The sequence below is a fragment of the Tinamus guttatus genome, unplaced genomic scaffold, assembly GCF_059628265.1.
Source record: "Tinamus guttatus ecotype Peru unplaced genomic scaffold, ASM5962826v1 Tinamus_guttatus_pri_ptg000522l, whole genome shotgun sequence".
NCBI classification, from domain to species: Eukaryota; Metazoa; Chordata; class Aves; order Tinamiformes; family Tinamidae; genus Tinamus; species Tinamus guttatus.
The window spans coordinates 79,669-107,134 of NW_028289056.1; the positions used below are offsets into that span (position 1 = coordinate 79,669).

At 48.5% G+C, this 27,466-nt stretch overlaps 1 protein-coding gene across 1 annotated transcript; it reads right to left on the reverse strand.

The window, feature by feature from the left end:
* Positions 1-17,971: 17,971 nt before the first annotated feature.
* TMX1 (thioredoxin related transmembrane protein 1) lies at positions 17,972-23,310 on the reverse strand. Its single transcript, XM_088533775.1, has 8 exons — positions 23,159-23,310; positions 22,929-23,044; positions 22,013-22,058; positions 21,425-21,553; positions 19,804-19,849; positions 19,615-19,716; positions 19,448-19,517; positions 17,972-19,162 (listed from the first exon to the last, which is right to left on the reverse strand). Exons 1-8 carry the CDS (start codon positions 23,308-23,310, stop codon positions 18,984-18,986), a joined length of 840 nt encoding a protein of 279 aa, XP_088389901.1. The 3' UTR covers positions 17,972-18,983.
* Positions 23,311-27,466: the final 4,156 nt, after the last annotated feature.

The following is a 27,466-nucleotide window of genomic DNA, read 5'->3' on the forward strand; positions in this document are numbered from 1 at the left end:
GCGGAGGCCGGAGAGGGTGGGAAGATTTTTCCAGCATTGGAGCTGAGCGTGGGGACGTCTCACAACATGAAGTGTTTCTGCTGCCAGACAAGCAATACTTGCTGTTTAAGAGCTGACCTCAGTGGGAAGACAAATTGCTGCACAAAAGGGACAGCCTGTGTGAAGCCAAAAGCAAAAACTCTGCGCCGGTCCCACAGGCGGATTTGGGTGGGTCCAGACAAGGCATTTTTAAGAGTTTTTGTTAGAAAAAAAAAAGAAGAATTTTGGACAAAAATTCTGAAAAAATGCCTGGTTTGGGTTAAGCAATGCCCCCGTTGTTTGTAATCCTGCAAGTTGTTTGCTTTGCCCCTGAACCAAAAGCGTGCGTGTCCACCTCTCTTCCACCCTACTACGTTGTCACCTCGCTGTCCCTTTCTCTCCTTCACATCAATAACGAAATAGCCACCACCCTGATTAACACACTGAAAGGGCTGCAGCTCAGAGCGCCTTGTCAGTCCTTAGAGCCCAGCTCTATTTTTACTCCTGTTTCTGCATCACTTCCTCCCTTGCTTCCTTATGCAACGTGTTGCAATTTCCATTTGTGTTTTGCTTCACTCCAGAGGGAGCATCCGCCCACTCCGCACGTGGCACCGGTTACTGGGGCCAGCCCTGTTCCACGGACACATGGGGATGGTCAAAGGCCTTGATGGGACCCAAATGCCAGGGAGATATTTGGGGCTGAAGGGGATATTTGGGCTGGTCCAGGCTGGGAAATGGGTCCCTTAGGCATCAATAGTCCCTGGTGACTCTGGGCTGGAAGAGACATCCCAGCTAACAAGGTCAGGCATAGCCCGAGGATCACCTGCCACCACCCAGGCCATCCCCAAACTCACAACCTCCTGCACAGGTTATCCAAGAGATCGTTTCGGACCGCTTTACTTTTCCCTTTTTCATGAGAATTTCCATTCCCCAAACCTCAAGCTGCCCATAGATCTGGCAGACTGCACACTCTAAGTGTCTCAGAGAGCTTTGGATTAGCTAGAAAGTCCCATTTCAACACATTTTAACAACAACAAAAAAGTTTTTGTTATGCTCGGGGCAAATATTTCACTCCAAGACTTAACTGATTTAATTTTCAAATGTGTTTAAGAAGGGAAAGGAGAGAAGAGGAAAACTCACCCCTTTTCCTACATTATTGTGCTCAGCCATTTGGGTTGGCCCCACCAAAACGCCTCCAAGCCGAGCTGAGCCCCCCGGGGGATTTGCTTCCCTACCCCAGGCTGGGAGATTTCCAAGACACACATGGGCAAGGAAGCCCAGGTTGGGGAAAATGATGGGAATTGCGGGTTGCTCTCGATCCACGTTGGTCCAACATGGCACATGGGGACGTGTCTGGACTTGTAGGAAACGCCAGCTTGGTGCCAGGACTGAGCTGTGGGTCCTCCAGGAGCTGGCCCTACATGGGGGCTACCAAGTCCAGGATGGAGCATCTCTGATTGCCTCCGTTCATGACACCGTGCTCTGGTAGAGCTGCACTTCATCAGTTTCATTTGTGATGTTTGGCATGACCCTGTGAAGACATAAATCATCTCCTCCCTGCTAGCCCAGGCTCCTCTACATGCCAGCACCACTCACCAGGGCTTTTAATGGCTAGGAATAACGAGAAGATACAGCAGGGTTGCATGGGGTTCTGAGAACTTGCCCCACCACAGTCAAAGGATGAGACCTCTTTTGTCACCAAAATCCCCAGACAAAAACACCTGGTGGTCATAAAATGCCAGGAGCTGGTCCGGGACTCCTTGAGGTTCCTTTGGCTCCTTTGCCGATCTGTGCTTGTTCCTCCCAACCGGGCTGCTGAATGATGCTTTAGCCTTCAAGGGACACGTCCAGGGTGACACCCCTGCAGGCGCCTTCCCTCCAAAACCAAGGCTCAGACCCCAAGGCACCATGTGCCCATGTGCTCAGGGCTTGGAGGAGAGGGCTCTCCGCATCACCTCCTTCCCCATCATCCCTTCCTGTCCATTTGTCCCACACGAAGGGCCTGGGCTGCCTTTTTTGACACCCTTTTTCCAGGAATTGTGGCCAGTAGCTCCCTGCAAGGTCCCAAAGCTCCTCCAGCACCACAGCAGGATTCCGGGCACCCAGTCATCCTCGAGGGACACGGAGAGCTCCAAAGGATCCACACCAGGACACACTTTCCCCATTTCCTCTGCAGTTCTTTGCACCACTGCCAGCTCCATTTTTTGGTTGGAAAAACAAAACAAAACTCCGGGAGAGGAAAAGACATGCTGAAAAACATCCCTTGGGAGAGAGGATTTGCATGGATGAACTGTTTTGGGGAAGGTTCTGGTTCATCTCTTGGAAACTCCTGGCCATTTGGGGCTGACACTTGCCAAGGCTGCGGGTCCAACCCGCTGACAGGAGCCTCCACCTTCACAGGCACGTTTGCGCTCTGGAGCAAAAAGGAAAGAAAACATTTTGAAATATCCCAGGAAACAGATTTCCAAAGAGAAATTGGATTCGGGACCGCTCTGAATCTTTTGTTCCAGTTTTTTTAAAAAAGTGTCTTGTCACTGCGAGGTGCATTTATCTGTAAAGGGAAAATTAAAATGTGCCCTTGTAAGCAGGGTCAGCCAGGTCCCTGCAAAACACCTCGGGTTGGATGGAGCCAGCGCTCTGTGCCAGGAAAATCGCTCCATAAAAACGCCAGCCAAGCCGTAACTCCTCCGAGACTTCCCTTCCAGAGCCATCTACCATGGCCGTGCCAAGGAGAAGACGGGGCTCGGATCCGTATGTCCAAGTGGGAAGGGAGCCCTTAGGACCTCACTTGTCTGGAGGCACCTTGGCACATCGTGCCAATTCCCCAATATTTCCTTGGCTCCTTCTCCAAGCACTTACCACTTTTCCGAGCTGACGTTTACAATGTTGGGAGGTTCTGGCCCGCTCCAGAGCTGTTCCCTTGCCGGAGGTCTTGTCATGGACTCGCTAATGTCCTCATCCAGTGGCGCCAGCTGGTGAGAGTCATATTTTGCCACAAACACTTGCGTTTTGGAACTGCTCCTGGCTGCAGAATTGTCCCATGAGTGCTCAGCACAAGGCAGATTTTTTCCTTTTTTTTTTTTTTTTGTAGGATTTGGGAATGACTTCATCTTGTTTTTGCAGTGCGGATCAAAAGTTTAAAGGTAAAAATTAAAAATAAAAGTATGAATCCAGAGATTAAGTTTGCAAGGAATGGGAAAGAGAAGTGATTTTGGAAAAGGTGTTAGACAGCAGGAGAATACTATTGCAATACTACAAGTGTCAAAAAAAAAAAAACACAGAAAACATGAAGAATCCCCATTATTATTTTCACACACACAGAGTTTGTTGTGTTTTATTTTCTATTTTTTTCTGTTTTTTTTTTTTTGAGATTAATATTTTGATTTTAAAACACTGTTGACCCAAGAGCAACCAAATGGCCTTGGATTTGCCCACTCCTGAATAGACCAGGGGCTTTGGAGCTGCCGGACACTGTCGTGCAGCTTAGGTACATCCAGGGGCTGGACTGGGCTCAGAACCTGGGGTCCCAGGCCTCTCCCAGGGAGGAGATGGGGTTTCCAGGTGTTTATCCATTGCAAGGATGGATTGAGGAGATGCTAAAAGCCAGGCTGGGCCCAACCGCCCCGTTCTGTGCCATTTACAAGGCCATGAGTAGATCCACGCAGATCAGAGAGACATCAGAAGGTGACAGGGACCATATAACACTAAACTCAGCCCCCAAAGGGATTGATTTACGGTTCTCTCTTGATTATGATGCTACTGAGTGATGGCAGAGTAGGAGAGAGAGCTGTTTTGCTCTCACCAACCATCTCTCTACCATCTATCTCCCAACAGTTCGTTTTAATTACGCAATTATGCTGTGTACAAAGCTTTCTGTGAGCTTTAGTGGATAATTAAAACAGATGGTGAGCTTAATGGGACCAACTCCTTTTTCTTCTTTTAATTATTGCATTAACAGTTTAAAGGCAGGCCGTGGAAACCTCCTCCTGCTATTCAGTACCTCTACAAGCCCTACCTTGCATAAGGCCCTGACACGTGGTTAGATGCACATGCAGGGAGCTGTAATCCCGAGCGGCTGGTCAAGGTCTCAGCCAGGTCTCCAACACCTCGTGTGTCACCTCCAGGATGACACGGACCTCATCGGTAGGACACAGACCTCTCCGAGGTGAGGCTGGGTGCAGGCCCAGATGTGCACTGGCTCCTTCTGGTGGACTTCATGATCCTGGGGGTCTTTTCCAACCATAATCATTCCATGATTCCTTCAGGACCAGAATGCCCAAGTGCCTCTGATGAAAAGCTTCATCTCAAATCCCTTTGGAAGTGATGAGGGCGGTGGGGACGGGGCTGGACAGGTTTTGTCCTTGCATGGGAAGCTGAAACATCACATGAGTGTCCTAATATTGTTGCACAACGTGTGGCCAACACCAGCCTCCAAAGAGATGCCAGGCGCTTCTGTCAGCCGGTGCAGCTCTCCTGAGGTGGTGCAAGGCTGCAGACCTCTCCTGGAAGAGCTTGCACAAGCCAGCAAGCAAAACCCTCCAGGAAATGGACCTGACCTGCAGGACCCCACAGCACGTGTAAAACTGGGAAGAGATGCTCAGGGAGCGGCAGGACAGCGTGACATGGTCAGGAGGTCCATGGGGAAGGCAAGAGAGCGGGGAAGGGCCTGGCACCTCTCAAGGAACCACCCCAAGGGCTGCAAGATGGGATGAAAACAGGACGTGGCTCCACAGTGGGGGAACAGAGCCCAGAAGCTCCTGCCCTGCTGACCAGGCACATTCATCCTGGCACATCCACAGTGACCACCAGAGAGCTGCAGTGGATCCCGTGGGAGGAAGCCACATCCATGGGGAATGCTGGAAGCGTGGAAAAGAGACGAGAGAGAAGGTAACCCCACTACGGGACTGCATTGCCCTCGCAGTCGGAACTGCAACACCGAGGAAGAGCAGGAATTCACGGAGCTTCTTCCAACCCACGGGCTGCTAGCAGACACGTGCAAAAAAACAACCAGCTTGATGAACTGATGCCTTTTCCATAAACCACCCTGGTTACAGCGATAAACAAGACGTGGCACCGACGGAGGGGAATCCCATCCCATCCCTGCCTGCCGCCGGGTTGGGAATGAGGCGCAGGGAGCCGCTGGCCCCAGCAGTGTCTCACGTTTCCCTCCCGGGAGGGCCTTGCACAAGGTCGAGACACCGCGTTTGGGCGCTCGGGGTCGGGCTGCTTCGCTCCCCAGCCAGGGGTAAAGAGCAGCTCCCATTTTCAGGCACTGTGGCCGGCGAGACGAGGCGCCCGCGAGCCCCCATCCCGGCAGCAGCACCTCACCGCATCCCCAGGGCTTTGGAAACCGCTCGGCACGGCCGAACCCGGCCCGGCTGCGCGCGCAGCGCGGAACGGGGTTGCTTTAAACTCGCCGGTTTTGGCTGCGCTCGCTCGGCCACATCCTGAGTCCAAGCGGATCCGATTACGGAGCACCAAATGCATCCCAGCTGGGCGGCCTCGCCTCCCCGTGCGCTTTTCCCCCTTTATTTTTCTTTTCCTCTTCTGTCCATTGGGAGAAAAAGAGCCAATTTTGTTGGCATGGAGGAAGGGGAGCCAAGGCACCAGGTAGAGCTGCACGGGCTGTGCAGCTACAAGCCCCGCATGTAGGGACAGGGCCACCAGCTTCCTATGGGAGCGGACAAGCGAATGTCCCCACTGTCCCCAATTCCTCCACCAAAAGTCTCCGCAGTGATCAGGTATGGCCCAAGAGGACATCACCAAAGGAAAGAAAAATAAAATCACACGATGTTTTCTCCTCCTTCCCCTGAACTATTTAATCTAGTTGGCGTGAGCAATCACCAGCCCTGGGGAAGGGGGAACCTCTCCTCCAAACACCAGCAGAGCTGCCGCTGCACAAAATGAACATTTAAGCACATATGAGAAAAACAAATAACCACCTTCAATGCTTCACCCTATAACAGAAAGCAGGAAAAACACCCCCTGCCACGTGGCTCTGCCCCTTGTCACCCAGCTGGGTTGGGTGTCCCCAAAGGGCACCAGGGGCTGCAGAGCCCTCCTTGGTCAAAGCAGAGGAAGGAGCAACGAGTGGAGCCAGGTGGTTGCAGATCCGGAGTTGCAGGATCTGGCAGACATGGATTTTTATACGTGGATTTATTTATGTGCGTCCCAGGAGCCCTGTGCATATGGAAACACCCGTCAAAGGGACGGTGGGGCGAGCTCTGCAGGGCGGATGAGCCGCGCTGGCCTCGCTCTCGCAGCGCCCGTGCCCTTCCAGCCCCAGCAGCGCTTCCCTCCCGGCCTCCTGCCGCGTGTCCCGCTGTCCCTCCGGCCACCCGCAGGGACCCGCATCTGCTGCGCGGCCCCCGGCAGCTGGGGCAGATCCGGGTGGATCCGGCACGAAGGAGGGAAGAGATGCTGGGAGCTGGAGGGTCCTGGGCAGAGCCGGATCCGTGGGACACGATCCAGGACCTCCCCTCTTGCAGCGCTCCCCCTAGTCCGGCACTGACCATGTCCCCCCGGTCCTGGTCACGTCAGCACGTGGCCATGGCCCTGCTCGGGGCTGGGACAGAGGCCCAAGGCACCACAAGGGGCTGTCACCTTTATCAGAGCTGGCTGAGCTGCAGCCAGCTTCGAGCAGGCTTCCTATGATCTCCATGGGCTCCCAAGGTCTTTCCAATGATCTCCACGGGCTCACAAGGTCATTCCAATGATCTCCATGGGCTCCCAAGGTCTTTCCAATGATCTCCACAGGCTCACAAGGTCATTCCAATGATCTCCACCTCCCTGTCTGCCCCCAAGGCCCTGGCAGGTGGTGCCGATGGTGCCGAGTGTCACCAGGCAGGGACACGGCCGAGGGCCTTGCAGCTCTGACCCATCCACAGCCCCTGTTCTTCTTTGTTTTGTTTTCTGGGTGATATTTGCAATCCTCTTCCCACTGCTCTGCTTTGCCCTGCAGTACCACAGGACAGCTCAAGTGTCACCTGCAGTAAGTGGACGGGAAAGGATTCCCGACCGGCGCTTCCTCCATGGCCTGGGAGAGCACGGATGACACAGGACTGGGACGATGACTTGGGCAATGAAATAGATGGGGGTCTAGATAGCTCTGAGGAGGTGAAAAGGAGGCTGGACTGACCCCCGTGAAGGGATAAATACACTCACAGGGAAAGAAGGAATGTGGGATCTCGTCCAAACAGTGATGGTGCTTTGCCCAGCTCGCGTTGTCCCACACAATGCGCATTGTCACCAACTGGAGGTTCCTCTCTTCTGGCACCAACGGGCCAGACCTTGCACAGATAGGTGGGTTTTCATCCTCAGCCCCCATAAGGGGCATCAAACTGGCAAAAACCAAATGCTCTAACTTGGCAGCAGGCACCTCGGTGCAAAGTGCATCCATAGCTGTTGAATCTGGGGGAAAATAAAGCTCCGGCGCTGACCATCCTGGCTCTGGGGAGCTCATGAGGACAGCCGAGGACAACACGAGAGGGCAGTTGTGGCCTGCAAGAAGGGACGAGATGACCCCACAGGGGATGAGACAGCGAAGGGCAACCAGCTCGGTCGGCTCTGCAGCCTTTCCCCATGGGGGACATCTAGGTTCAACGCATAAAAAAGCATTTTCGCACCACGCTGTTTTAAATATCCATGTTATCGTCAGTGGTGTTAACGCCACAAATTAAATATTTAACAGTGCCCATGTACATCGAGGCAGTGAAAACTGCAGAAAGCTACAACCCTCCGAGAAGGGATTTTTTTTTTTGAAGGGGAAATTTTTTTTTACACCTGACATTAAATCAATTAAAAATTGCTACCACCTCAGAATTAATTGTGGGTTTTACACAAAAATTGCTGGAAAAGGCTCTTCGCTTGCTGGTGCAGGGGAGGTTTGACTTATGGACTTGCAAAGTCCTGTCAGGGGGTTTTCAGGAGAAAAACATCAGTGTCCAAAGACACCCGCCCTTAGCAGCCCCAGCAGGGACCATGGAGCGAGCTGGAACGTCATAGTGCAGACCTGGAGCTGCAAAGATGGGAAAACCTCGGGGAACTGGGTCTGATCGCAGCATCGGCCCCGTTCCGAGCAGGGATTCGACCAGAACCCGCAGGACGAGCTGACCAACCTGGCTTATTCTGTGAAAGCACCGTGGATCTGATGGATCCGGAGGAAAAGTAATTGCATCATTCACGCAAAGCGTGAAAAATACATTAGGATCCTCCCAAAAAACCAATCTGGGGCTTTCTGTTCCCCCAGACTCCCATTGCCAATGATTGCAGCGGGACGGCAGCGCTGAGGGGTCGTGTTGTTGTTTTTCTGCTTTTTTAAGAACACAGCCACGCTGGGAAAGTCACAGGAAATACAAACAAGGGGGGAAAAAAAAGTGCTGACCAGTGTCCTGCTGTAATTGAGCGGGAAGGCAGGGCTCGGCTCCCGGATTCCCAGAAACACGGCCCGGATGCGGCTCTCCGCGGTGGCGCCGCCAAGCCACAGAGTGACTGTCCCCAGGCTGGGACACATCCCTGTCCGGCCCCGCTGCGCCTGGTGCCAAAGATTTGGGAAAACAGGGGGGCACCAGCAGAGCCTGGGGAGCACCCCTGGCCCTGCATGGGGAAGCAGAGATTTTGGGAGCAGAGATTTTAGGAGCGAACTCGCTTGGTGCGGGGGAATCCCGACTTCCTGCTGCCTTCCTTGTGTACTACCTCTTCCTGCATATTTAAGCAAGTCCTTTCCCGTGGAAGAACTTCAGCTCCTGGCTAAGCGGTGTGAAGTTTCCAAGGAAAAGTGCATTTTGAGAGTGAAATATTCTTCCTTGCAGCCAAATTCCTCTCTCAAAAGGCCGAGGAGATTGTAGGGACCGTTTCCATGCTCTTCCTTCCTGCAGAGCCTCCGGCCACCTCTATCCCCACAGCTGGAGGAAGGTCTTTGAGCAGGGAGTACCGGCTCCTGCTGTTCCACCAGAGAGCTCCCCGGCTTTGCTGTTATTCCCTGGTCAGTAATTCCCAGTCACATCCCATCTGCTGGCACGTGCTCCCAGCAAACCAGCCCCGGGAACGAGTCCCGGCTCCTGGAGCATCCCAAGCGGCCAGGCAGGAGCCTGCAAGGAGCTGCAAGCCCTCGGTGTTGAAACAGATAAATAAAGCAGGGATAATTAAACGCCATCATTCAGCCTTGCAGGACAAGTTCCAATAAAGGGTCTCTTTCTTCTTCCAGAAAATCCAATGCAATTAGGTGATTAAAGCAGAAGCGCAGACATAAAACCCAAGGAGGAGCGGGCGACGAGGTGCTGTGAATACAGATACAGGCTGAAGCCAGGGCTCGCTCAGCCCCCTGCACCAGCAGCTCCCGTTGCTGTTCCCATCCGTCAGGATGACGCACGGAGCTGGGGATGGAGGCGGCTCTGCACGGGTCCCCTTTCCTCACTGCTCCGGTGCTCGCGTCCCTGCTCCGCTTTGCTGGAGAAACCATCGCCCGAGCGCGTGCCGCCACCTCGGATCACATCCGCCCATCCTGATCCTGATGCATCCCATCCCAAGCATCAGTGGGATTTACGGCTCCACTGAGGGCACAATGTCCTTCGGGGCTAAGTCGGGCATGGGGTGAGAGCTGGAAGAGGATCTGCCCCATCCCTGTTGTCACCGGGAAGCTCCGGGAGCTTGGATGCCGTGATGGAGCCTCCCCGCTGTGCAGAGCATCCTCACGGGCTCGGAGGGAACGGCAGCTTCCAGGGCGGGAGCTGCGGGATGTTCCCTGGGGATGCGGCAGGAGCAATGGCAGAGGATGGGCACGTTGCTCGTGGCAGAGCATCCGCCTCCCATCCGACGCGCTGGCGCTTACCGGGACAGGCCGGGATCCACCGCCGCATCCCAGCGCGCCGACGGTCCCTGCGGCCCCTCCACGAATCTCCAGACTTCCCCACGCCGCCGGTGCCTCCACTTGGTCCTGTAACGTGGCTCTGACCATGTAGCACAAACCATTCAAAAAAAACGAAAATAAAAGAGCAAATTGCTACAACTTAAAGGCAGCAAGTGCCTCCCTGCAAGGGAAAAGCACCAGAAATCAACTCGAAATTGCTGCCAAATCTCAACGGAAAAATTCAGCTGCTCTGCTGAAAGGCGGCAACATAAATCATGCAGGAGAGGTAGATCATTAAGGGGAAATGTTTACTGAAATTAAATCCTTTTTGTTTTCCCTCCCCTGCTTCTTATGCTGCTAGGGAAAAGCAAGCTGAGCTGCGGCAGAACAGCCCTGAGCGGCGCCTGATCCATCACAGGGCCCATCTGCTCCCATTCGCACGCCGAGTTCGCCGGGACTCGGCCTTCCCTCAGGCAAACACCGGCACCTGGAGCGGGAAGGGGCTGGCGCTGGAGGGGCTGTAAATAAAGAGCTCTGGAAAAGCCCTGCGGAAAACACAGGTAGGGGATGAGCTGGAGGAATGGAAACCCACGGCGGGATCAGGGAGTGGGAGAGGGGACAACTGATGGGAGCAGAGGTGGGATGACAGTGGTGGAAAAAGGGGAATTCACCCTGCTCCGCTGCTGCCGAGGGCAATCCCACCACCTAGCCCTAAACCGAGGCAGGAAGGAAGAGGAAAACTGCCCGGAAAAGTCATTCCGGGTGTTCATAGAAAGCCATACTGAACTAGGCTATTACAACAATTACGGAATTACAATATTTCACCTATTGATACTGAAAGAAATGGAATATCCGCACACTTAACTCGAGTAAAGCACACTGTGGAGCAGATGCCATCTCGGAGCTCGGGCTGGAGCAGCCCGCGCTGCTCCGGGGCAGGCTGGCTCCGGCAGGCACAGCGCAGGGAATTCCGTCCTTCCCAGTGCCGCCGCGGTGCGGAAAACCAGGATCCACGGCCTTGGCCTGGACGCCGGGCCCGGCTCGCTCCGGGATCGGCCGCTTCCCGCACGGCTTTGCTGCCCCCAGCCGTCTGCTGCCTCCGAAACTGCCTCCGCTCCGGCCCCGGCTCCAGCTTCCTGGTCCAGCTGCTCCGCGGCGGAAAAGGGAACACGGAGCGCGCAAAAGCTGCCCCAGCAACGGCTCTCCGGCATTTTCTCCCAGGACTGGGAGTTTTCGGGATGATTCCACTCACCACAACCTGAATCCATCGATTCATCCATCCAAAGCACAAAGGACAAGTCAGACTTTTCCCCTGCCTTTTGTTATCTCTAGTCAAGCCCTGTGGTGCTGCCAGGCTGCTTCCTGCTGTGTTTCCTCTAGGTTTTTGTCAATCTTCGGTTTCCAAATGTTCCTTCCTTCCCAAGGTCCTCACTTTTCTAACCTATATTGTCCATCCTTTAACCCATACCACCCAGTGACACTGCAGGCATCCCCAGTGCTACGTGACCTGGCTTGGCCCCTTCTCCCAGGGCTGGATTATTCTTGTACTTACTCTTTCCTGTAGAAAACATGATTATTGGTTCATTTAATGCCTTTGCCCCACTCTCTGGAACTATTTAATTCCTTTAGCTCTGCGGAAGTAACAATTCCTCCAAGACTAACAAAGACCCAAGTGATTTTACGCAGCATTTCCAAGTTGCCACCACACGCTCACTGGCTCCTTCTCCCTGTTTTGGCAGCAAAACTTCTTCCCAAACTCTCCAGCGTGCAGTTAGATCAGCCCATTTTGGGACTTGCTCCGAAGCCATTAAATAGAGAAGCACCCGAAGCGGAGCAGATCCGTGCACGGAGCATTTGAGCTCAATGAGCTGATGGTGAAACCAAACAGCCCTTGTCCTTACCGAGGGGTGAAATTCCACCTGCAAACTCCCCCGACGGCTCCCACGCAGCGGCCTGATCCTGCACCTGGGGCTGAGAAACACCGTGTTAGGCTACAGCTTCACGACGGCGCGGCTGTGCAAAAAACATTTTCCAAAAGCAACTGGGGGACACCAGGAAAATGTGAATTTTCTTATAAAATGTACTCAACTCGAGACCCCCGTAGCATTTGCTGAAAAAGAGGCCCCTGCTCTGCGCCTGCCGGGCCCCGCTGGCAGCCACCAGCCGCATCTTGGGCGTTTTAGTCACCGGAGCAGTGACACCAACAGCCCTTCCTGCAGGGGCTGACAACTCCCGGCAGGGTTTGCTCTCTCCAGCCTCTCCCTCCTGAGAAAACAGGCAGAAACCTCCAAGAAAAGCATGGATCCTGCTGGGCCGCTGGCTGTGCCCACGGTTCCCCCTCCATGGCGGGCTGACAAGGAGCCGCGGGCTCGACGCGGCGGAAAAGGGCTCGGAAAATTGATGCTGACACCGGCTGCCAAAGATCAGAGTGATTAGGAACCACTAAAAACAATAGTGCAGCAGACACAATACACATAGCTTTTGTTCAGGGAGGAATCATTTTGGAAACTTTTTTTTTTTTTTAAACATTTCACTTAGCTCTCGTATTTTATCACTGCTCGCAATGTATCTTTCAGCAGCCTGAAGCCTTTGGGAAGTCTGGCTGCAGGGTAGAGCTTCAGCCCAAAAGGGGACATATTAGATATAATTTTTATTAAAAGGACGTACACAGAGCATTCCTGAAGCATTCCGAAAACCAAGTCGTTAAATTTTAAGGTATTGGTAAATACGACCTCTTTGAAAGCATATGTTTTCCAAATCAAAGGAAAAATAAATAAAAAAAAGGGGGGAGGAGAGCAAAAAGAGGGCATATTTGCACACCCAAAGCATGAGCTTTCTTGGCTTTTGTTTTGGTTGTTGTTTGCTTTTTCTGTTGTTGGTTGGTGTGGGATTTTTGGGGGTGTTTTTTCGCTAGATGAAGCTGCATTTCCAAGATAAACACCCGCTGTGGTCTGGCCGCGCGCGAGATCTTGGCTAATCCAAAGAGTGGGATGGAAAAGATTTGCAGCAGCTAATAGCAGCTCTGAGCTTCAAACCAGAACAAGCCTCGTGCAAGGACATTAAAGCAGCAAATGGCCTGTCCTGATCCCCACGGTGGCCACGCTCTGGGAACGGCAGGAATTGCAGGGATACAGGAGGCTCTTTAGGGAAACCTGCACTTTCCACTGCCCGGCTGCTCCAGCCAGCGCTCAGCGGGCAGGAGCTGATGCCAAGGAATTCACGTGATGATCCAGAAAGGGAATCTTGCGGAGAAATTCCTGCTCACACCAAGGGGAGAAGAAAAGGGCACTGAGGTTCAGGATGAGCACAGCGTTAAGTAAAAGCTGGAAGGAAAAGCACAGCTAACAAAAGTATTAACTTTAATGATGACCTTGCTAGATGGAAAAAAAAAATGCATTTCTAAAACTATGATTTAGAAGGCACAGTTTAACTTTTAAATGAACCTCTTAAGAGGCACACGAAGATTTACTATCTTTGTTCTGATACAAGCATTTTAGAATCTGCTCCCACTTCAAGGGCATCGTTTTTATAGAAGTTGACAGGAACAGATCTCCTTAAGTTTTGGCTAGTAAGGCTCAACTCCCCAGGTTAAGAGAGAAGCCATAAAGCCACCCACGACTGGGTACAGGGGAAAAAAAAAAAACCCACAAAAATCAAAACTAGAAATACAGATCAAAAATATAGATCAGTAGGGCAGGACCAGGAAGCAAATCACAGTATGCAGGTTATGGCATTTTCCTGGAACAGACCTCACTGCAAGGCAAGATTTTAAGAAATTTATCTAAAAATTTAAACACCTAGATTTAAAAAAAAATAAAAATCTAGAAAAGTGAGGAAAGAGGCAGGCCGAGGCAACATCTTCTAGAAAGTGACTGAATCTTTGCTAAAGCCCCAGCAAGACAAGGTGTCCCAAGAGTTACAGAAAAGCCGACCCAACAGTGTCCCCTGGGTGCCAGGCAGGGCAGTGCCCAGCAATAAGATCCAGGGAGGAAAGGAGCAGAGAGGGGGCCCTGCAGGGCAGGGCAGAAAGTTCAGCTGATCAAACCAGGAGACAGGGCTGCCCCTGGAGACAGGTACCCTCTGCCTTCACTAAAGAAGTCTTCATGTTAATATTGGCATTGCATTTTGCTGTTTCTAAATGCAGAACAGTGTTATGGCACATTGGAATCCCCCGTTCCCAGTGGATCCTTGCCACAGCTGAAACTGTTTAAGCCTCGAAACCAAACCCATGGGTGAGCAGCAGCCTGGCAAACACGCGAGCTGGACACACAGCCACGTCTTTGTGTTTTACGAGGTTGGTCCCAACTATTTTAAACACATAAATGTATTTCAATTTCACTTTAGGCTTTTTCCTTCGGATCAGCTATTACTTTCTGCTAGACATCATTTCCCTTGTTGTTAGGCACCAATTCCCTACAGGAATACTGCACATTTTGCCTGGAGACTCCACACACCCACACTATAGAGCATGGGCATGCAGAGCTGCCACCTTCTTGGTGCTCAACCTGCGAGAGAAGAGATGGAGGAAGAGCAAGGGAACAGGCGAGATGGGCTCTGGTGGCAGCAGCTGATGCCAGCCAGCGGTTTTGGGCTGGATGGGCTCAGCAGTGCTCCGAGGACACCTTGTCTGCACCAGCATCCTCCTGGATAAGGCTTTGTCACTTAGGAACTCACACAATCCTGAAGGAAGCTCCTCATTGCTGGGCACACTCACCCATGCGGCCCCTTTGGCTGCTACAATCTGATGCACAGGGTGTAGGTGGAAGCGGGGAGGAGCCCGTCTGTCTGCACTGGAAATATAATTTGCATGCGTTTCAGGCAACGACACAAAATATCAAATTAAAACCAAAGAACTGAATTTTAAACATGCGTCAACTCCAGCCTACATTCTTTTTGCAACACAAGAACTCATTTATTACCATCATTATCTAAGCCTGGCAGGCATGAAAGCTCCCTCCCAAACCACACCAACCATTAACCGAAATAACTGGTCAGCTCACGCTAGCACGAAATATCCAAGACAGACTTGACTACGAACCACAGGCACCTCGTGGGTTGTTACTCAGATCTGCCTTTTCAGAGGTGCTTTATCACAACAAGCGTCACAGCGTTTTTTTTTCCCATGGAAACAGCTGCAGTTTCACCTCTCTGTTAGGCAGCAAGATACTGCTTGTATCTTGTAAACAGAAAGACAGTGAGAACCCAGGAATCCAGAGCTGGTGGTTATTTTTTTTACTTGAAGAATCTCTGACAAACATTAAAAAAAAAAAAGTATTGTTACAGTTAATTCATTCCTTCTGGAATGGAATTGGACATGCTTGTTCGAGGTCATGATATGAGAAGGACAGTCTGATTTGTACAAACTGATATTCAAGCATTATCAACACACACAAAGGACAGGCTCTTACGCACGTTTGTTACATTGCAACCTCAGACCCACCTCGGTAAACATCTTTGGATGAAATAAGCAACTCGGATATTCAGAGGACAAAACCATAGCATCATTTAAAATATGAACAGTAAAACTTAAAGACATCGGCAAACGCAGGTTCTCTATGGATAATCAAAACAGTATTTGCATAAGTTACAATAATCACAATAATCTGCAACACAAAGGCTGGATTCCAGCAACTCGAACACTTATGACTAAGAGGCAGTTTTTGAATTTATTTGACTACTTGCCTAAGGCAGGGAGGCAGTGAGAAAAGGTAGGAGTGCAGAAGGCAGAGGCAAGGTAGATTAGTGCTAGAATTTCTTGTTAGACCAGGAAGCTAAGAGGAAAGCAGCAAGGAAAAAGGTTGTGTTTGTTCTTTTAAACCTAAAAGAAGTGTTAGCCAGAAGTTATCAGTATGTACTTTCTATATTGCACAGTTTTTAAATAACTAAAAAATTATAAAACCCTAAAAAAAAATCTGGATTTGTTACAGCTACATTTAAACATATTCCAAGCTTAGTTACCCCATACATTTCCAATTTTCTAAAAATTCAACACTTTTCCCTATTGACATCACACAGCATTTCTGTGTTAGCTCCTCCAAGCCCCTCCCGACTAACAAAATACACCATTTACCAAAGGCAATGCTACTGCTTCTCCTTAATAAATCACAAAATTATTGCTTTATTTTGCTAGTGGCAAAGGCTAAGATCTACACTTTCAGAGAATTTAAGGCAAACCCACAAGACCCAACACCTTAAGGGCATTTATGGTACACACTTCTATTCATTCACACACTCAGGAGAAGTTATTTCAAGCACTGCAGTCACATCTTCTAAACACATAACCCAGGGATTTATTTTATTTTATTTTTTGCCTGGGATAAGTCATTCCCGAGCACCAAAGTTCAGAGGGAATAGGGAAGGGGAAAAAAAAGTGAAAAGAAGTTCAAGGCCATCTTATTAGAACTTATTCTTGCTCATCTAAAAAAAAATTTTTGGAACGATTGATCAGGTATTTGGAAAGCACTTTTTTTTTTCCCATCATAATATGCAGGTGGAATTATGATCCATGAGATAATCATAAACTACAACGTATTTGCAGAAAAAAAAAGGTAAAGACAAGATTTCAACAACAAAAAATACCCTTAACAGCATTAGACAAACTGTTTTGCCTACAAGAACTGTGAATAGTTTTTTTTCTTAATAATTTATACCCCAGGAAGTTCATTACTAGCTCCTCGTCTGCCAGTCTGCTGCCTTAATAACCCCATCTGGCTGCCACGCTGTGGAGAAAATGATATCAAGGGCACTCTCTGCTCAGTCTCAATGACTTGCAATCAAGTTTGCTATTGACACAGATTTGTCAGCTGCTGCCAGGCCTCCAAGCCCACAGAGATGAAAGCTGCAAAAAGACCAGCAAGAACCGGCCTGCTGGGAAGCATCTTCATCACTAAACTAACCTTTCACTTCCATCTGCTTCAGATATTAACTGATGGGATACGGAAATTCAAGGAGTGCAAGATGCAGTGATCCAAAATTATATGCAGTCTTTAATTCTACACAGAGGAAAAAAGAGAAAATATTAAACATCTTTTTTTTTTTAAAAAAAAAGATGATTAGTGTATGCTGTTTTAAGATGATTTTGTGAAAATAGAAAAGATGACATTCTGTTAGGGGGGAAAAAATGGTTCAAGTTGAGAGCAGGTCCAACCTGGTTGGATTTTTAGGAAGATTTGGTTAAGCCTAAGTTACTGATGATGTATGAACAATAAGCAGAGTTCTCCTGCTGCACAGCAGGATCCAGGGATAGGATTCCCACTCAACAGAAGTGCACCCCGTGTGTAAACTAACCCTGTTGGAATCAGTCACCGCAACTTGCTACTTGTTATCTTGAGTTACTTCACCAAGAAGCAGAGGTTTCTGTGGTCTTCAGAAGAGGGCAAGAGGCTCCTGCTTGTGGTCTAAAAGCAGAGGTCTCCAGGCAAGGTGCAAGAGGAGCCTTTCAGAAGGGAACTCCTGCTCCTCCGAATAAAGGGAGTAAGCTCATTACAGAAATATCACAGCAATCTAATTATGAAAAAGTTACACTTATTTTAGGTGGTTGTCTATATTGGAGATGACTCCTTCAATTGACAGTTAAGGTTTCAAAAAGATGAGAGAAATGCCTCGAAGAAACATGCTTCTGATTACTTCAAGGGAACTTGATTCTGTGCTGGTCAGAGTGAGTTTATTCCTCTGAAGAGGAAGATCATTTCCCAAAGGAGATTTGGGGTATTCTTGAGCTTGTGTTTTAGCTCCTCTGGATGGGTTCTCCCTGCCACTTGTCTGTGCTCTAGCAGCAAACATTGACATCTTACCTGTCACCTGCAGCGGGCACACAGTATTTAAAAGAGCAGAAGACTCGTGTGCCAAACTAGTGACACTGACCTGAGCATTCCCTTAAAAATTGCAGCGGGGCTGAAAACGCTGCCGCACTGGTAGAGTTTTGCCATCCTTTTTTTTCCATTATGAGTTAATTTCTGGTCAAAGAGAAAACACACTGAGGAGTGGGTCAGGAGTGTAGGCTATTTCTATTGGCAGGCAGTTTCGTCTGCCTTCTTGCTCTCTTCAGAAGCCCATGGTAATTTGTCTCAAATATATCCAAAAAGTAAACACTCAGAAGCTTGCACGTAGAAATCAAAAATACTCCTTCCTCAAATACATGAAGGCAGCTGGAAATTACTTTGTCAATACTAAGCATTTTACATGGTACCTCTGATCTTTCACATCCACAGCAAGCAGAGTAAGCAGGCTGCTAAACCATGAATAATGTCATATTCTGCTGCTGCTTTTCTGACTTCAAGGCAAAACACAGAAATCAAGTCACTGAATCATACCTTTTCCTCCAAACTGGAAAGACAGAGCTCTGATTTTAACTCATAATGAAGTTGGCTTGAAAAGTCTGGAGAGCAGGGGAAAAGAATGCAGAACAGACCAATACAAGTATTTTACAAAATGCATCTTCATTCTAGTAAAGGGAAAATCTTTCTTGCTAATGTTGATTCAACATTAGCAGTTGCTACTTAGTTTTGAAGATAATCAGCATATTCCACCTTGGTCCCAATAAGCTACAAAATGAAGGGTAATCTCTAGTAAGAGATGTAGGTGAAGGAAGATTGGATTTTTTTTCAGCACTTACTGTCACAGCAGAAGAACCAGATCATTTATAGCATTTTTTTGTCACATAAAAAGTCTGTAGAAGGTCCCATAACTGAAGGAATTTTTCCCCTCAGCATTTTATCAGAGCACAACTAGATAAGATTTATACTGAGAAACTTTTCTGAATACTTTAAAAGCAAACAAGTTAGTGCATTTTCCTTCCTAACGTTCCCTAATGCAACAAGTACACTGGCTTATATTCTTTAAAACAACTACAGAACAAGTCATTCAAAAAGCCACGCAAATTATTTCTTGGCACTTCTCTGCACACTGGCAGGAGAAGTTCCAGCCATTTGCAACAGCATGTTTTAGTTCTGGATACCTGATGCCAAAGATATTTTCAGTATATCTTTTTTTTCTGAACTAGTGAAATGCATCAATATTATCATGACAGGAGTCACTCCTCTTCAAGCTGAAGGATTTGATACATTCAACTCCTTTTGAGTTAGTGACTCACAAACAGTAATCCTGCATGCAAATAAAACTAGGATTTATCCATTGTAGCAGCAGGGTTCACTGGGCGCTGTCTTACGGCATTCGTTGAAGAGCTTCTGTTGGACACCTCTTTTTCCTCTGTTTCATCATCTGAAATATCTTCCTCATCTGCTTCCTGCTCTTCATCCAGCTTTTTCAATAGATGAGCTGACTCTGGCGACAATTTTTCTTAAGGGGAAAAGAAAACAAGTAGACACACAAATAAAAAAAAGTCTTCCTGTGAAATACACTTAAAAAAAATTACAGACCAGATCAGAATCTGTACAAATTTAAGCCAGGTAATATTTTCAAATAACAGCCACTTACAATATTGCACAAGCAGAAACTTGTACACTGGATTTCCTATCCTGACTACCTGACGACACAAGTTACAAATGAATTTTTATTATACAGATTTATCAAAAGCCTTCATTGAATGACAAGTGGACAATTACAAGTACACAGTGGACTTACTCGAATGAGGGTATTGCTGTTGTCTGTGCCTTTTGGATGGACAGAGGCAGTCTGCTAGGAACACCATGAGCTGAAACCCAAGACAGATAGATTTAAACCTCTAAATATTCTGTACCTCAGGGTAATACAGCAGTCACACGATAATCTACTTCGACGAGTTTACTTACAAGTCCCAGTATCAGTCCTGAGAAGAGAGTTGCCAGTGCAAAAATGGCATATGAACCCCAAACTGGTATTCCAACATTTTCTGTCAAATAATTATGGCAGTGCTAGAATAAAAGACATGAGAATCACTTCATGAATAGCTAAATATCATGTCTGTTACAGGAAAACAAAGTTCAAATCTAAGCACATACCCTGATCCACATTGACAACTGAAATAAAGCAGACATACTGCTCATCCTGAAACAAAGCAGAAAAGAGGAACTGAAAATGTCTTTCTTTTAAGCCAGTCACAAATCTGTTACAATTTGCCTGGCTAGTCATTGTTTACATTCACACTGAAGAACTTTCCACTCTTGCCAGGTTTCCCTTCTAACCACTTTGCTTTTTTAATGTTATGTCTTTTACTCAGTAAATACACACTTTCCACGAAGTAACCTTTAGTACCAATGTCAGGTTTATTTATCATACAGTATTTCAAACAGCCAATTACCTACTCCAAAATATCTTCAACTTGTACCTGCTGACATATAAATTTCAGTGACTTCTATGTTCTAAATTATACTTGGAACAGCCTATGAGAAACAGCTGGAACTCTGTTTAAGAAATTAAGACTTAGGCATCTGGATGTTATATTTAAAATAGAGGGATTCCTTGTTTTTCACATAGGTCAACAAAACTGGGCTAACTGCCATACGCAGTCTGCCAGTTCTGATATTTCACTGCAGGAAAACTTGTAAAGAGTTCTTTTTTTTCCATAAAGGAAATAATTTGAAATATTAAGCTAGATTAAGTGCCTAATAGATTAGTCACAGTGGCAGGCAGTTGTGAACACAGGCATACAAAATCTTTCACTAAGCACAAATGCATGCGGGTTTCTGTACACTTCCAATAGAAAACTTATTAATCTTAAAATTAGTGCTCCTGCTCATGAATTCCTCCCTGTGGGCCAATATGTTATGTCCGATCATATAGAGTCAAGATTAGGATGGTGTTAAAAGTACCCAAGGTAGCAATGTCGAGCTGCCCAGAGCAGCCACAGAATTGCCCGTGGAAAATGGGCAATTTCAGTCCAGAGCAAGAGTTCCTGAACTGAACACCTGCACGCCAGCCTAATGCCCCTCAGCTGGGAAATGAAACACTGAACAACTGTGTTCACTTCCCTCAAGCAGCGGTGTCCCCGGTGTCCGTCACCACTCCCAGCCACTTAACTCCTGGAATCACTTATTTCTGCCCACTCCACAGCATATGCAGCAGTAACTAAAAGCACTTCATAGTCCCCAAACCAAAGGATATTCCAGAGAGCATTTTCACAGCCCCCAAACCAAGGGGTATTCCAGAGTGCATCTTCTAGGACTACAGGGTATCACCACTTCACTACCCCAACCTTCAATCCCTCCCCACTGCTTTTAACTTTACTGCAGACATCAGGGCTTTCTTAAATAACTAGCCCCTAATAGTTGCTACATTATTTTCAAGTTTTTATTCACTAACTTCCTGGACAAAGAAGCTCAGTGCTGTACAATCAAAACAAGAACTTCAAGCATCAATAAGCTACTGAAAACAGTTTAGTAAAACAAAACCTCAAGCTACGCTTCTGGAACCTTACAGCAAACCGTGCTCGGGACCCCTTGGCTAAGCTGGCATGCGCCAACATCTCCCAGCTGAGGAACAAGTTGCTAACAAGCTCGGCCCAATATCCACCACTGCTTCCGCATGCACCACCCGAGTGACACTCGAGGGATGTGTCTGGGCACGTCCTCCAAGCGGGTACGTTTGGACACGGGCTTTTGTAAGAATCATACCAAGACTTACAGAAAAGAGGAAGGGCCGAACCACGATGAAACAGGCTCAATGGACTTCCATTCCTGATCACTGATGAAATTTATGAAATCAGTTTTCGTTCTGGCGCCCTGGTATCTCCTAAACTCTCCATCTTTACAACTGTAAAATGAAAAAAAAAAAAATTAGTCAAAGCAGGTAAAATTTGCTTCCATTCGCAAACTTATTTCCTCCCTTCATTTTGCCTATTCCTGTTATATTTTTGCTTTAGATGCTACTGTTTCTGGAAAGTTTTCTGAGCATCTTGACTCCCAGTATAACACAGTGCATCTTTGCTAGCTTCAGGTTGTCATCCCATGGAAAGATAGTGATCATCTTAATACAGTTGCCACACAACAGCCTACAGAAAAAAGATTGCAAAACAGAAACACCCATGAAGGGATGAAATAAACGAGGCCTGAAGGGAAAAGACATTGTAAAGTGAGATAAGAAAACGAGAAAATGTTCACCCCGTGCAACATTACTCACATTCTCACAGAGCTTGATAAATCTCACTCACTTGTACCAAAAAAGGAAGGCGATATTTTCTCTCTGAGAAAGACTACCACACTCAGTACTTACTGATAGATGGTAGGAAGCGCCGTTATGATAAATCGCCCACTTAATCCTGTAAGAAAACAGATATTTTCAGAATAGAGCTGCAACCCAATGTAAGAAAAAAAACCCTATTTTTTTCTTATACATCTTAAAGTTCATAAGAATGACTGCTTCCAGCTATCAGTCTTTAATTCTGATCACACACAAACTTGCACATATCTACAAGATAGAGCACAGTTCAAAAGCAGCGTCCCAGGATAAGGGGAGAAAAAATAACTCTGTGGAAAAGGGGATGTCTGCGGCTAACAAGCATTGAACTTGACTATTTCGGCCTTAGCTCTTCAGAGAAAGAGGCTCTCTCTTCCACACGTTCTGTAACCTCCAGTATTTGCAGACAATAATCCAGGTACAACAAATTTTCAGAAGCTCTAATGTGACTTTGGAAAGAAGTACCAACTTCAGGGTTATTTTTACAAGCTTGGACAAGATGTGGGTTGTTTTGCTTTGTTCTCCCCCCTCATATTCCACAGAAACACGAGGGAAGCCAACAGAAGGCAGGTTCAGTCCCGAGAGCCCAAACTCCTTGTGTTCACTCTCCATTAGCCAAGGGAGTTGCTGATAAAAGGCAGGACCAGATAATCAAAACCAGATTCTCCTTCTTTTTAAGCCTTAGAAGTTAAGACCAAACACCTCCTTAAAGTCCTCCAACCCAACACACTCTCTAGAAAAACCTCTATGTATTAAGAAAAAAAACAGAGCACTTAGCCCACACAGAGCAACCTGCCCTCATCAGAACTCATGTATTATTCTGAATCAAAAAAAAAAAAAAAAAAAAAAACAGACAATACCTTCAAAGAAGCATATTTATGGAAGCTTTGCCTAAGCACCAAAACCAGCACGGGACGGGGGATGTTATAAACGTCCCGGCGGCTCCTCTCACCTGGCTGCTCGGTCACATCCACTTTGGCGATGTTCACCTCCAGATCCTCTCCCCACTCGGCGAACTTCTCCCACTCGGGCTGCAGGCTCTGGCAGGCGGGGCACCAGGGCGCATAGCTGGGGGCACAAGGGAGATGTCAGTCCCGGGAAGCGCCGCTCGGGCCGCGGCCGCCTCAGGCGCGGCCCGCGGAGACAACCCGCGCCCCCCCAATCCACCCGCTCCGCACTCACAACTCCACCATCCACTCGCCCTGCAGCAGCGCCCGCCACGTGCCGTCCGTGAGCGCCTGCACGCGGCTGCGCGCGCCCCGCGCCGGCGGCAGCGCCGCGCCGGCCCACAGCGCCAGCCACAGCACGGCGCAGCACCGCCCGCCCGCCGCCATCTTGCCGCGCCGCGCGCGCCCCCACGCACGCACGCACACACTGCGCGTGCGCGGAGGTGCGGGGCGGGCTCAGGGTGCGTCCCGGCCAATAGGACGTCGAGGCGCGGGGAGGCGGGAGCTTCGACAAGCCGGCTCTCGGCCAATGAGGGGCGGGGGCCCCTCCCCCCTGCGCCTCGGAGGCTCCGCCCTAAGGGGCCCCTGAGGTAAAGGGAGGCGGCCGCGGTGCCCGTGGAGTCGCCTTGGACGCTCTGAAGCGGACAGCGCCGCCCCGATACCCGCCCCGGGGCTGGGGAGTCTGGAGAGAGTGCCCGGAGCGCGGGAGGGAGCTGCGACTTTAGGGCTGCTGCAAAGAGGAGGGGACCGGGACTCTCCCGGGAGGAGAGGCTGAGAGCTGGGGCTGCTAGAGGGAGAGTGTTGAGAAGATGGGGTCAGGCTCTTCTCTGTAGTGGCCAGCAGTGGAGCAAGAGGCAACAGGCATAAACTGAAGTACAGGAGGCTGTGTTTGAACGTGAGAGAGAGAGAGAGAAAAAAAAAAAAAAAAAAAAAAAACTTCCTTTACTGTGGGCACTGGAAAAGGTTGCCCAGAGAGACTGTGGAGGCTCCTTCCCAGGAGATACTCAAAGTCACGAGGGCACAGTGCTTGGAAACCTGCCCAGCCTGAGCAACGCTTTGGACAGGATGATCTCCAGAGGTCCCTGCCAGCCTCAGCCATGGCTGTTTGCCCTTGCTGCTGCTTGGAGGAGGAGGTTGTCTCTCCATGGAGAGCACAGAGGGTCCCAGGTCCTCCTGCTGCTTGATCTTGTGCCATGTTTTGCCCTCGCTCCAGCCCTGCTTCCCCCTGTGGCAGAAATAAGTAGCTCTCGAGCAGAAGTCAAGGAAGAGGTCACAGTTAATAAGTGTGTAAATCCCACACCATTTTACTGCAGCCTCTTGAGAGCTTAAGCTTTTAGAGGCAAGAAGCTTCCTCTTGTGTGCACCTACCTTCTCTACTGCCAAGGCTCCTCCAGCTCTGGAGCAGGAGAGGCTGCGAGGGTACAAGTCACCTTTCCTGTGCAGAGCACTTACTTTGCCTTCCAAGGGGACCTTTGCCAGAATTTAACATCCCACAATTTAGGGCTTTGCCAGGTGAAGAAATCCTTTCTGCAGTAGCCAATGCAGCAAAATTAATAATTTTGTTTGTTTTCAATTTTGATAATGTTCCTATAGTGTGTATGTTCCTTTTAAATAAGGACACTGACACCTTATTCAGGGCTTGCTGAAGCTCATTACCCAGGGCCCAGCAGTAATGTGTTGCATATACAGCACAGCTCGCTTCTGTTTTATTTTAGTGATAATTGGATTCTTGAAATTTCCTTATTGATGCTCCAATAATATCTCAGTAATGAGATGCTAAGAGTTGTCCTCAGTGCACATCCTGGTAATTTAAGCTGCATTCAGGAGCGAGTGATCCCACTTTTTAGTGATGCTGAAGAAGAGGACAATTAAATGTTCTTTTCCTTCGTGCTGCCCAAATAGATGCAACTTGTTAGCCTGAATGGGAGGATTGGGGATGATTTTGATTTGGTTCGTGTGCAGGTTAAAGAAAGAGTAAAAATACCGGCAAGGACAGTGCCGTTGCAGCACGGCTTGTAGGTGATACCACAAGAGAGCTCTTTGGGACCAAGTCCCACCTCTGACAGCAAATTTAGAACTGTGAGATAGCAAATTGTGTCGTTTAATGTTCCCACATTCAAGGGGGGAGGAGCTGGTGTGTATTCACTGTAATTAAAGACCATTTCAAAGGCAAGCAAGCTCCTTATGGGAACAGCTCAACAGCTCCCAACAAAGCACGCCTCCTTCCCCTTGTTACCCGTTATTATTTTAAGAGTAGTAGCTACTGTGAATTACCTTTTTTATCTCCATTATTATTACATTGACATTTTCTTGTTTCCTTGGAAAGTTTTGAGACTTTTGAGAACAGGAAAACCTTGGCCGTATCTTTTATGCCCTCATCCTCCAGCCTCTTCAGCTCAACGCTCCCAGCTGTAGGGAGAAACTCCCATCTTCAGAAACCCGGTGTGTCTCTGCAGCGAGTCCTCCTTTAGGAAACCCAGGTAAACATCCAGGTCCTTTGGGAAATCTCCAAACGGTTCTGCAAAAGACAGAAGCTTTAGTGCCATTCTCGGGTGGCATTAAGAGCTGGCCGGTGGAAATCATCAGATACAAATCCCTGCGTGCAAGAATCCCAAGCACAGCACTGAGCTGGAGTGGGATCAGCTCCCTGCTCTGGGGAAGGAAGAGGTGGTGATTTTTTTCATTCCCTTTCTCCAGCTCTGCCACACAGTGGCAGGATTGAGGCTGCTTTTAACCCTGCAACAGAGAGAAGCAAAAATCACGCTCTCCGGTAGAGAAATGACCTGCATTTTTTAAATGAACGTTTGGTATTTCAAGATATTTATGAACATGATTTTTTTCTTTCAATACCCTCACTCTTAGCTTGTTTTTCTAAGGAGTTTAGGTAAATGGGATTGTGAGATTATGGGTTCTGCTAGCAACCCTCCTACAAGCACAGAGGCACAATAACTTCTGATCATTTGGGCCACCCTCAGCAAAGTTGGGCTTCCAAAATAAGCCCGTCTCTATATATCTCATGGAAAGACTTGCCAGCTACTTGTGCACTACTGCCCTGCAGAAAGAGACTGAAGTGCAAACTCGGGTGTATTATTAACCACAGAGGAGTGATGAGTATCTCCGCTGCAGGGGAAGCTTCAGTCAGCATGAACGCTGGGCGGATGAGGAGAGATTTAACCGTGAGACATCGATACATTCAGCTGCCCACAGAGCTATTTGTTTTTAATTCCGGATGAAAGACGCTAAAGTGAGAGATGCCTGAGCAAAACAGAAAGCGTCCCTTTTTGATGTCATCTGTGGCTCAGCAGAACAGATCTCACAGGGCCGAGTGGGAGGAGAAAGGCTTAGTTTCCTTTGGGTTTTATTTTTTTTTTCCAGCTAATATGAAAAAATAAAGACCCAATGCACAAGTGTTTCAACATTTGCCCAGAGTTAAAGCCACAAAAATGTTCAAATTTTCAAAATTCAACCTGTACTGCAGGTGGCCAAAAATAGAAGAAAGAAAAAAACCTACCCCTTTTCACCCACTCTTTTCCCTTTTTTTGCAAAATGCTAATTCATCTCCATTGGAAATGCAAACAGGCTGAAACAGCTCTGGTTTTCTTGCTTTCTTTGTCTTTTTTTTTTTTTTTTTTTCCCTAAGTAGACCCCGTTTGCAGAGCTGGTGCTGCTGAGATGCCAAGCGACGATGCACAGAGCTTTCTTGCCCGTAACCTCCCGTGGCCGCTGATGTGAGATCACTGTCCTCGAGAGCAGAACTGAAGAGTCCTCGAGTCCTGGAGATCAAGGCTGAAATCAGCCCGAGCTGAGAGGCCCAAGCCCCACGCTGCGTTTCATCCCACTGCAGGCACATGAGCTGCTTCAGCCTGCCTGATTTATTCGACTGTTTTCTAGGTTTCCTTATGGGAAAGTTGGCATTATTAATCCCACGCAGAATGGTTTTCTGGGTTTCAGCATTAGACAAATTAAAGTCAAGAGCTAATTGCTTTCCGTGGCTCTGAATTTCATGCCAGGAAGACACTCCATGCATCAGTGCTTCCACCTAAGGAAAAATCGCCCATATCAGAGAAAATGATTCAGCCCTACCTGCCTAAATGGAAGAGCACAGAGGGTGCCAGCGACTTCCCAGCAGCTAGATTGGGCTCAGAACCTGCAAAAATGGTTTTCACAGCCTAGTCCTTCTGCTCCCCAACATCTGAGCGGCTCCCTCACTGTCTTACAGTGTCCAGAAGACAAAATTTTAGGTTCTTGACAGGTTCTGCTGCACATCAGGCAGATTTTTACCGCATCAGCTTCTGCATTACAGCGTCCCTATTATGCAATTAATACCTGGCAGCGTCCGAGCCAGCTGGGGAGAACGCCACGCACAGCAAGGTCTGCAGCACCACACTTTGGAAAACTTCTTAGAAACCTCACAACGACTGCAGCCCTCGCAGACGCTGTCCATCAGCCTGAGAAACTGCACAAACTGCTAATTATTCAGTAATTAAGTGTCTCTCCAGATTTGTAATTGTAAATCTCGCCTCTCCTAGTCACTGTTTGCTCA